General features: G+C 48.7%; 2 protein-coding genes across 2 annotated transcripts; both read right to left on the reverse strand.

The window, feature by feature from the left end:
• Positions 1-2,338: 2,338 nt before the first annotated feature.
• Positions 2,339-3,001, reverse strand: LOC118623004 (claudin-22-like). The gene has a single exon (XM_036250585.1). It carries the CDS (start codon positions 2,999-3,001, stop codon positions 2,339-2,341), a length of 663 nt encoding a protein of 220 aa, XP_036106478.1.
• Positions 3,002-4,520: 1,519 nt separating this feature from the next.
• Positions 4,521-5,183, reverse strand: LOC118622921 (putative claudin-24). The gene has a single exon (XM_036250511.1). It carries the CDS (start codon positions 5,181-5,183, stop codon positions 4,521-4,523), a length of 663 nt encoding a protein of 220 aa, XP_036106404.1.
• Positions 5,184-11,708: the final 6,525 nt, after the last annotated feature.

The raw sequence follows: 11,708 nt of genomic DNA on the forward strand, positions 1-11,708 counted from the left end.
AAGTTAGAATCCTCATTAGCGAGAATTATTTTCTTGAAAGTAACTACACATATTTAAGAAAGTTCATTTTATCAGAATCAAAATTCAAATGAAACAGTGTCTGAGCCTAGAACTTTATTTTCTTCTGAGTGTCCCGCATTTATACGCAAATGTCTTTGACACTATAACTGGACGTGACATTACTCTGAGCAGGACCAGCCTTGTGGATTGACTGAGCACAGTCCTTTGGGCTGTCTAGTTCATTCCATCAGATGACTGCGGAAAACTAGAAAAAGAATACCATTCATCCTCGTCAAGGTCAAATGTGAAAGACAGAAGTTTATTTAATGTAGAGTGAAATGAAGGTCAGCTATTTTCAGCTTCTTAGTTTGACCATGAAAATGTTTATAGAATTATGTGTAGTTGTACCGTACGATTTTATTTTCTTCATTTATTTATTTACGGTCTTATTTATGTTCTGTTTAATATATAGTTCGGTTCTGGCCATTTTAAATGTTTGACATAGAAGAGGCTATATTGGAATATTTACAGCTTTATAAATCTTCATCAGATTAGTTGCTAGCTTTTTGTGATACAAAAAGTTTCAGACAAGTATAAAAGAATAAAATCTGTCTCAGGCTGGTAATTAACAGTTGTGACCAAGATTGCTTTCAGTTTTATTTTACAAAATTTGTTCATTTCTAACATGAGAGAGAAATGTATTTTAATATAATCCTTTTCCACACTTTAAAAATCAGCAATAGTGTTATGTATTTATAGGCAGCTTTTAATAATCCTGTCATATTTGTACTAACCCAAATGATTCGCAGTGACAAACATTTTAATAACTTGATTACAAAACCATATGGACAATATGAATTTTAATATTATAAATGCTATTTTTTAAAAGTAGAATTTATTCTGCACAGGGTAAAAAGAATGTAATATTTAGTTCTCAAGTTTGAATTATCACTATGTTACTACAATTTTGTATATCAGAATCTAAGTGTTCCAGGTACAAAGAGCATATTGCTAGCCAAATGAACAAAGTTTAGCTGAATCTCTGTCACATGCAAATCAACTAAATTTAAAATCTTTTTTTTTTTTTTGCTATTACTTTATCTATATTGTATTGAATATCAAAAGCTCAGGACTGAACTAAATATTTAATCAGGTTAAATTCTGAATATGTTTGTTTTAATTTGTCTTGTTTGTAAAAGTGTGCAAATACATCACATAGGTTAAGTGGTTTCTGCACTTTTCATGTGTTTGTGGGTGGGAAAAAGTTCAGTGGTTTGTTTTTGTTTTGTTTTTTTCCAACAAAGATACATATTACCTAAGACTTTATTTGTGTCATTTGTTCAGGTAATTTCCCTGATTGGCTCAAACACAAGAGTTTGCTTGAACCATGTACCGAGCAAATATAAAATCTTTCATGAAGAATTCCCCAAGCCAGCAATCTGTTGTGAATACTTCTTGGTTGGATATTTATTGCTGATTTTTTTCTTACGGCAGAATATTTTTACTGTGCAAGTAAAACACAGGCTCCAGAATATGAACTCAGCCAGCGCCCCCTACCCTGCAGTGTCTCTGCAACCTGGGCCAGGGTGCCCGGGAGGTTCTCTGCCCACGCACCCCAGACCTGACCTGCAGCGCCCCCTGCAGGGCGTGGGGGTGGTGGCCATCTGCAGAGCACAGGACACATGCAAAAGCACACTTGTGGGTAGATTTTATGTGCACCTTCCAATACACAAGACTGGCCTCTGCTCCTCACGGTACAGAGGCACGAAGGAGTGTGGCCCACTCGTGGGAAGGCTCCATGGAGGCCCTGAGGTTTCTGATTAAAGACATGATGTGTCCACGTCTCTCACCTCTCAAGCTTTCAAAGCCAGCAATTTAAAAAATATAATCAGATGGCATACATTTTAAATATGCACCGAGACTGCTTCTGTATAGCAGGTGATCTTAAACACTTGAAAGATGTAAGTGATTAGCAGTAACATTTCCAGTTGCTAGAATGATTCATGTCTATGAATGACACCGAGATACGTAAGTACTGATAGAATGTTTTATTTACCAGTTCTGTGCAATCGCTGAATCTGTTTTAAAATTGAGAAAACGCATCCACAGAGATGCATATGATTACTATTAAGTCTTGATTGGTTTTAGTCTCAGAGTAGAAAAGTAGTTTATCATTTTAGAAAGAAATCATAGTTTAAGGAGCTAATAGCCACAGGGGAAAATGCATTTTAGAAAGTCGTAAGCACAGTGACGGGGTGACTGTGTAGCAGAAAATCCTACCCATTCCGGGGTTGAGCAAGCATCTCCTGAGGATTGGATGCCACTGATCCCTCCTGGCTTAGGTTTTCAGGTGAGTGTTTCTCATCTTCAGGTGTTGATGGAGATATTGCATTTCTGCCTCTGCGCAGTGGCCCGAAGCCAGAGGAGCTGGGGTGGAGCAGGCTGCACAGCTTAGCAGACACCCTCCTAGGAGGAGAAAAAACCCAGCAAACCAGCCGATGAAGAGGGCTTCCCCAAACTCCCACCTGGGCACAATCTCTGGGATCGTCTCATCCCAGAACTCCTGGACGGTCATGTGGGCGACCCAGGAGACTGGCACCAGGGCTGCGATGCCCGCTGTCCAGAACAGGACGCCTCCCAGCATTAGCAGCCGCTTCTTGAGCTCTTGCTGCCTCTCTCCAAGTCTCAAGCAGTCCAGCCCAAACCCAGAGACCAGCAGGCCCAGAAATCCCAGCCCATTGGACAGGAACATTAAAATCCTGGAGACCCTGAGTTCGGCAGGCAGAGCCAGGAAAGAATCGAAGTCCTTGCATTGCGTCCCCACTTCTTCCTGGATGACGCAGGCTTGCCAGAGTCCCATGGTCCAGTTTTCCATTTCATTTAAGTCCAGGTTGAGGTTTTTCCATTGTGGCAGGTAGTTTGTAAGACAGGATAAAACCCATCCCAGCAAAGATAATGACATTCCAGCTAATTGTGCCACAGCTCTAAATGCTAAAGCCATTATCAAGCCCCGTGAGCGCTGGGCAGACTGGCCGCTGTCCTGCAGTTGCTGTGGAGAGTGACAGGCTCGTGTTATCCCTGCGGAGCTCAGAAATAGTTTTTCATTGTGTGTATAAGAGGATTCTTGCCAGAGCTGCTATTGTTTGATTCCATGTTGAATGGGTTTCAGAAAAGGAAAGGGAACTAATTCTGCGAACCAGTAATGCCAAGGAGTGGCCAAGATCAATTTTCTAGTAAGCAGTTTGTCCCTGAAATAACATTAGGCAGTAATAATCCTCCTTTCATTGTTAACGTCTAAACAGCTTTCGTGTTATTCCCAACCTTTCTAACGTGTTAAAGAACTAAGGAGTCTAAATGCAGAATGTTTCCTGGACAGTGTGGGTTCAGCTCCTACGGCCCCGTCTTGCTAATCGCACCTGTCCAGCTCTCACCTGTGATGGTTTCACCTGGGTTGTGATAACACCGAGTGTTACCATTTTTTTAAAAACCGGTTCAAGGAAAGTACTTCTTAACCAAATCAGTGTTATCAGAAGTTTCTCCAGATTTTAAATCAGATTTACTTTTTAAAAATTCCTTCGGCTATGTATACCACACAACATAGGAAACAATATTAAACAAAATATCAGGGCTGTTTACCTACATTTCTTTCTGCCAAATTCATACACAGGTGCATAAACACTTGTTTTTTTTTCTTTGCTTAAATATGCTTCCTATGCTGTAGAAAAGCTAAGCAATAAGACTTTGTAGATTAGAATCAACACCTCTTTAGCTGCAACACTGAAGTATATTCATTCCCAAGTTTGTAATTCTAATTAACAAAGGAAAGTTTTTATTAGGGCAAGTGAACTGTCACTCTCTCAATATTAAGCAAAATTTTTAAATTGTTTATCTTGTTAAACACAAAGGTTTTCAGGGAAGAGCAAGAAGAGATTGGCCAGTATTTCAAACCTGAGAGCATCCTGATGTACTGAAAACCTTTAAGCCTCATAAAACCGCCACTCACACAGGGCGCCTTGTAATTTCCCAAATACAAACCACCTCTGATCAAAGAAGAACAAAGTCATTGTTGTGGAAATTACACTTTGGGATAAGCTTAACCTCTGGCTTTGCCAATGCAGAATGCTCAAAAGATTCCAGTTGTTAGTTTTTCTCTTTAGGAAACAAAGTAATTATTATTTCCAGCTACCAACAAACAAGTTTCTAATGTAAAACAAACACATTAAGCCTTAATGCATACTATATTGGACAACCCACCACCACATTTTGATTTAAATAACCAGATCAATGACATTTTTTGCTCATACCTATGTAATGCTTAACATAGTGATTTTCTTTTAGATCTAAGATAGCCTCTTCTCCAGATGTTTTTTGGGGGAAGGGCGTATCTAGGATAGAAAAGTAACTATTAAATGAGAAAATGTGAGCAGCACAGATTTAGTTACCTAACAAATGCCACTTTCTCCTATAAACCCCTACATCACAGTTAGTGCAGAAAATAAGTCTCTCTGGCCTTGTCAAAGTCACACTTTCGGATCTGCAGCCCCATTTTCCAGGTATGGACACTGAGTCTGTGTTTCTGCCTCTGCGCAGTGGCCCGAAGCCAGAGGAGCTGGGGTGGAGCAGGCTGCACAGCTTAGCAGACACCCTCCTAGGAGGAGAGAAAACCCAGCAAACCAGCCGATGAAGAGGGCTTCCCCAAACTCCCACCTGGGCACAATCTCTGGGATCGTCTCATCCCAGAACTCCTGGACGGTCATGTGGGCGACCCAGGAGACCGGCACCAGGGCTGCGATGCCCGCTGTCCAGAACAGGGCGCCTCCCAGCATTAGCAGCCGCTTCTTGAGCTCTTGCTGCCTCTCTCCAAGTCTCAAGCAGTCCAGCCCAAACCCAGAGACCAGCAGGCCCAGAAATCCCAGCCCATTGGACAGGAACATTAAAATCCTGGAGACCCTGAGTTCGGCAGGCAGAGCCAGGAAAGAATCGAAGTCCTTGCATTGCGTCCCCACTTCTTCCTGGATGACGCAGGCTTGCCAGAGTCCCATGGTCCAGTTTTCCATTTCATTTAAGTCCAGGTTGAGGTTTTTCCAATGGGGCAGATAAGTTGTAATAATGGATAAAACCCATCCCAGCAAAGACAATAGAAGTCCGACGAATTGCATTACTACTCTCAAGACTAAAGCCATTGCAACAATCCTTGTGACTTTTGCCACCCCTATAGGAGTCACCGTCTTTTTGTGGTGGACAGCGGTGTGCTGGTCTTGGGTCTATGCTGCCGGAATATACGCTTTGGGCATTAACTGCCTGGGCACTCTGAAATGCGTTTTTGTTCTTCTTGAATATAGTGTTTCATGTAAAGGACGAAGGCTCTGTGAAAACCATGAGTTAGACTTTCCGATAAGGACTTGAACTGTTGCCTTCCGATTTGCTTGGTAAAGTTACATCCCAATGCTTGATGGTTCTACGTCGAAGTAAGGATGAACAAAGAGGCCTCTATGACCCCTCACCCTAAAAGACAACAGAAATCTTTGTGTTTCAATATGGATTAATTAGATTTTAAGTGGTGATAAAAGGCCAGCTCTGTCTATAACAGGACTTCATTGTAATAGCTGAACCTGAGATTTCAGGATGCAACACAAGCCCTGTAAAGAAAGGCAGACTTTCGCTATAATCTCCACTCTCCTCGGACTCTCCTCAACCTACACAGAGCCTGGCTGCCGTTCCCGAGTGTCACAGGGACTCAGCCGGGACTTGGCAGGAGCGGTGCCCTCGGATTCCTTTGAAAGGTAGATGCTGGTTCACTGGGTTAATTAAAATGGAAACAACGGAGGCCCTTGCCCAAGGTCCTCAGGAAGGAAGGGGGCGTCTGGGGAGCTCTGGGTTCACTGGGAGATGCCCTCCGTCCGTGAAGGACTTGAGGTGAAGCATTTTCATCTCCCAGAGGTATTTTCTGCCTGTTTTCTGTCACAAGACAAAGCAGCCTCACCATGAAGACTCCCCAGCTCAGGACAAAAGAGCCACAGGGGGCAGACCTTTGAGGCTTCACCTGGCTGGGCTTTTTATTTAGGCCACACCTTGAGAACATACCGCAGACCAGGACGAGAGGCCCCATGCCAGGTTCCCAGGGCTGCTCCAGGTCCTGCCCGGTCAACAACTCTACACAGGGCCCCGGGGCGCCCGCACCCACAGCGAGGAGGCAGGATCTGACGGCCTGCGGGGAACCCTTCAGAGAGCCGCCGCCTGGGAAACCCTGCCCCAGCAGACCATCACCCAGCGCCCGCCGGCTGTTAGTCCAGCATCCGAGGCGACCCTTTGCGGTGTCACTCAGCAGGTCCACAGAGCCCCATCCTGCTCTCCAAGTTCAGCAGAGGGGTCAGGTTCTATGAACAGTGATGGCTTCAGCCTTCTGAACCATTTCGAAGATGAATTCTCTCTTAACTTTTACAGATTTGCAGAATCCCTTGGACATGCTGCTGGCCTCTGTGACTCAAATAAGAAATTGTTGCAGTTTGCACAAAGACATAGGGTCCGGGAAGGGCTAGAGACCCGCCTGGCGCCTTGTCACCGGGGGTGGTGGGGGGATAACGGAAGCCAGCACTCCCCTTCCAGGAGACGGGGGGGATGGGGAAAACTCCGGAGAGCAACAGCTAAGTTACAGAAAGATGACTCTTCCTGTCACCTCGAAATCGTTCACTAAGAATGGAAGGCAACAAGCCCTGGCCGGTTTGGCTCAGCGGTTGGAGCGTCGGCCTGCGGTCTGGAGAGACCCGGGTTCGGTTCCCGCTAAGGGCACGTACTTCGGTTGCAGTTTGTCCCCGGCCCTGGTTGGTCGTGCGGGTGGCAGCCACTCGATGTGTTCCTTTCACATCGATGTTTCTCTCTCTCTCTGTTCCTCTCTCTCCCTCCCACTCTACCTGAACAAAAAATGGAAAAATGTCCTCGGGTGAGGATAAAATTTAAAAAAAAAAGAATGGAAGGCAACAGGCTGCTCTGTGAGGTGGTGAGGTCTCCGTCCCACAGGAGTTTAAGGGCAGTGCTCACCTGTCGGGGCTCTCATGGAAGAAGTTTCCGCCGTGGTGACAGCTGAACCCGAATAACCCTGGGTGCCCTCTCAACTCACTTATTCTTTCAGCATTAAAAAGTGTTTGAGCACCTCCTCTGGCCAGGTCGTGACTGCTGAAGGCCTGAAGACACACCGGGACCTGTGGGTGCAGGCCCTTCCCGGGCCCGTGGGGCTTGTGTTCCAGTGGGATGAGACCACGAGAAAACGAGAGAATCCAAACGAATGAGAAGAGCAGGTGGGGGTGCCCCAGGCAGAGGTGCCCCCGCACAAGGACCCTGAGCCTGGAGAGCACAAAGCCCTACCCACATCCCCACCCCGGCTCCCTCCTCCACATTTCAGTGTGCGGGCTGCCTGCTTGGGCCAGTGGGGTTGGGAGGGCGGATTTAGCCAGAACACACATACTATTGCCACCACAGTGTTCAACATGGACCACATGGCTACATTATCTGTCTCCGGAACTTTAGTCTAAATACAGAGAAGAGGAACCCTCTTAAACAGGGCTCGAGAGGTCAGTAGATCACAGACATATCTGATAGACCGAAAGTTCAGGGGACCAGCCGTCCCAGTTCACCCAAAGCCACTCATCCTGAGAAACCTCTCAGTCCAGGGCAAGGGCTGATAAACGTCCCCAAATGAACCACCCCAAATTTAGTCACTTTAACCAGTGGTCATGTATCTATCTGTATGTTGCTTGTGAATCCGCAGTTTGGGGGAGACTCCGTGGGGACAATCCGCCTCTGCGCACAGTGGGGTCAGCTGAGGCTGAGCCACCTTGTATGACCTTGTCTTGGAAGTCACCAGGAATCTCTCCAGCCATCCCCTCATAGAAGAGGCCCCACCCGAGGAGAGGAAATGGCAAGGCTCTAGAAGAGCTGGTGGGACTGGAGATATTATTGTGGTCATTTTTGGAAAATAAATCTGGCACAAAAAGTAAATCCGATCGCCCCGTTCATGAAGCCATGGACCACATCTAGATTCCAGGGGAGGCGTGCAGGCATTTCCTGGAAAAGGTGGCCTCTCTCTCTCCTTGGCGCTGCGCTTTCACGCTTAAGGTTAAGTTGACGGTCACACCAAACTCTCCGGGTTATGCAGACTTTGACGGGTTTGGCACACATCCTGCCACTGCCAGCCTATGCTGCTGCCTTCAGCGGCCTGTCCGCCCTTTCTGCGGGACCAGGCTGCCACCAGAGAAGGGTGTCCCCAGGCGCTCAGCAAAGCAGCCTCCTGCGTTCAGATCCCTACTCTGCCAGTGGGTGAGGCGCGCGGGGCTCAAAGACCTGCTCGCAGGCGAGACCAACCCTAGTAAGATGGTATGTTCCATATTCTCATCCACGGGGCACTGGGGTGGCTATTTCGGGAGGCAGGCAAAGGTGACTTGACAGAAAAGGTTGGTCCTGAGAGATGACGCGCGGGAAAGGGTTTCAACATCCGGCCTTGGGAGGCGGAGGGAGGAGCCCACAGAAAGCGAGGCTGTGGGGCGCGGCTGCGCGCAGCTGAAGCAGCTGGGGTTTGGAACACGGATCATTTAGAACCTTCGAAGGACTGTAAGCAAGGGGGTGGCACAGTCGTCGTGCATCCCTGGTGGCTCCAGTAATGAGCTTCTTTGGATCATCTAAAATACAAAAGCCACGCAGACAAGGCCACCCGAAGCCACACCTTAGCCTGACTGCTGCTGAGTGGCCGGTGGCCCCTGGCATGGCCTGCTGTGGCCCTCGCCCCTTCAGCTGGTGATGGTGGCCTTGTAGGGCAAGGTGCACAGGGAGGGGGGTGGAGAGATAGGGGCAGGGGCACAAAATATCTTTTGAGAACGTTAAACACACAAATTCCGTGTTGTCAAAATTATCCTTAAGAAGTCCCCGAGCCTCTGGAGATCAGTGCGCGTCCGGGGATCAGTGGGCGCGCCCGGAGCCCGGCTCCCAGCCTCCCTCCAGCAGCCGGCCCGAGTCTCCCCTGGTCCTTGCGCTGAGCACGCGAAGAGGTAGTTGGCTTGGAACTTTGTAGGAGAAACATCCATTGACTCGTGAGACACTAGAAGCAGCGCTGCCGTGAGAGAGGGCGGGGGCAACTAACGGAGAAAAACCAAGTCCCTGCCTCCCCTCACGAGCGGAGCGGGAGGCATCGCCCTTCGGTCCACCTGTCGGGGCTGCAGGCCTCCCTGCCACTCGGATGTGGGTGCAAAGACGGGCCCCTCCTGCCAAGCACAGATTTTTGATGAATAGAAAATCCACAGTTTATTCCGTTTTTCTTAATAGGTCTTGTCCTGCTGAATAGTAGTTCTCACGATTGACGCTATGAGCTCAGCAAGCAGAACCAGACCTGCTGTTGCCTTCCCCACCCCCATAGCGCAACGCCTTGTGTCTACTGTGTGCTCAACAAATACTTGTCGAATAAGTGGATGAGATGGGTCCTTCTAAGCGACGGTGAGTGTAAGTATAGAATGCCTGGTATGTCTGAGCATGAGCAACGAACTCGGAAAGAAAGAACTCGGTCAACCACCCAAACGTCTCGAGCTGGCAAACAAGAGGGTCCTGTTGCAGAAGGTGTCGAGATGGCCATATTCTAGGTCTGGGGCCAGACAGGACGGCTGGCGGGTCACCAAGTGTTCACAAGGTGATGAAGACGGAGGTGTTTTTCCCTTCATTTTTATTATATTTTCTACAAACCATGTGGGAGTCTCATAAGAAGAAAAAAAATCAATGTTAGAATAGAAAAAAAGTTAACTTGCTTTAATCCATTCACCCCCAGAATGTCCTGAACAGAACGTGTCAGGTCAGGAGGAAAACCCTCCGTTTGTGGAGCAGCGTCAGTTCACATTTGTTGGTATATTCTTCCTCACAGTCTCTGATGTCCCCCCCCAACCCACCCACCTTTTTTTCTTTTTCACTCCAGTGGGCAAGGACCGAATGTTTTGTTTTCCCTTCTCCCCAAAACACGGATGAACGTTTCAGGGGTGCTCAGCTATTAGACTGCCTTGTACTTGTAAATCAAACCCAGCAATTCAAGTCACTGGTACGTGCTGTGAGGTTTAAAACAAATTCTTTAAACCACCGATGTCCTCAATATCTGGAGGCCTGAGCGTCTTCCGGCAGGTGGTGTTTGGGGGATTGGAACAGAAAGGCGTAAGAGACACATCCATGTTTCAGAGAGGTCACCTTGAGCAAAGCGGCGGAGATCCAGAGGTGGCGGAGTAGAGGGGTTGGCGGATCCAGCCCGGCCCAGCCCTGCTCTCTGCAGCCGGGAGCTGAGCTCCAGCGGCCAGCGGAGTCTGGGGACCCCTCCCGGGAGTCAGCGGTCGCTGCCCTCCAACTCCCAGACCAGAGGCGCGTCCGAGTGTGCGCCCAGGGTGCATCGCCTCCCACAGTCCCTCTGGTTCCGGTGGGGAACCCCGGCCAGTACTGACCGGCTCTGGCCTGTGTCCTGGCTTGGAGAACTGTGGGTCTCCAGCAGCTTTGAAACCCTATTGCACACCCAGGTGTGGGGCAGGGAGTGTTTCTGACCGCCTCGCCATCTGAGGTGTCTGTCGTCTGAGGCCCCAGCTGAGATTTTCTCCCGACCCTTCAAAGGACCAATGCTTGAAAACGAAGGTGAGCTCTCAGCTCTGGGTAGTGAAGGGAAGGTCTTGTCAGGCAGCAGCCACGCATGGGCCCGAGAGAGAGTCAAGTATGACGAGAACGGCCAGCATTTGAGCTCGGACTGCTTTCCAGCATCAGGATGAGGGCTGTATCTGTGTTATCTTATCCTCACAAGAACCCTCTGATGCAGACACTCTCATTCCCTCCATTTAACAGATAAAGAATCGGAGGCTTAAATAAGCCAGTTAGCTCCTGTACATACAGCAGAGAATTGAGTCCAAGACTGCCGAACACCAAAGTCCAGAGCGTAATCATTTTATGCTGAAAAAGTTGTCTCTGGCCATTGTCACGCTCACCTGTCCCTTTTAGTCCGGAGGCTTTGCCCGCTATGCCCCCCCCCCCCCCCATTCACTGAGCACGGGCCTCAGACCAGAGTCAGCGGCCGCTCCGTGCCCTGAGGTCGCTGCAGGAAGGAAAATGGGAGGTCCCAGCCAGGGACACGGTCTCCACCTGCTACACAAACAGAAATGAAAAACCCTCTATCTCAGGATTAACTGGTTCTTTCTTTGTAAACCCTTTCTAAATATTAACGTAGGCTCACACACCTGGCGGCTGTCCACTTCCAGGCACCAGAAGAGACAATCACTGTAATTCAGGAACAGCCTGGGCACCTTATGGGATTCCAAAGGTAGATGACACCCCAGGCACCACAGTGGCTTCATTTCACAGGGAGCTGAGGCCTGGAGCCCCCCCTCACCTGTTCAGGACCAGCTCAAGATGCAGACCTGGCCTCTAGGCTCCGATTCCGGGCTCTCTCCGTCCCCCGCTGCCGGGTTCTGGCAGGAATGCACCGCCGCAGCTGGTACCCTGGCTTTCAGAGTATTTGTCTGTTCTCCGGATGAGAGGCCAGACCCTTTGCACACAGTAACTGAGCACTTGCCATGTCCTGGGAGCTGTGCTAGGAACTGGGGAGGGGGCGGAGGGCTGGGAGAGCCTGACTCAGGGCAGAGTTGGCAGCAGCAGGGGCAGAACCATAGAGGTGGCCCCTCTTCCAGGACCCTGGCGAACAGCCAGTG

The sequence above is a fragment of the Molossus molossus genome, unplaced genomic scaffold, assembly GCF_014108415.1.
Source record: "Molossus molossus isolate mMolMol1 unplaced genomic scaffold, mMolMol1.p scaffold_m16_p_9, whole genome shotgun sequence".
Taxonomy (NCBI): domain Eukaryota; kingdom Metazoa; phylum Chordata; class Mammalia; order Chiroptera; family Molossidae; genus Molossus; species Molossus molossus.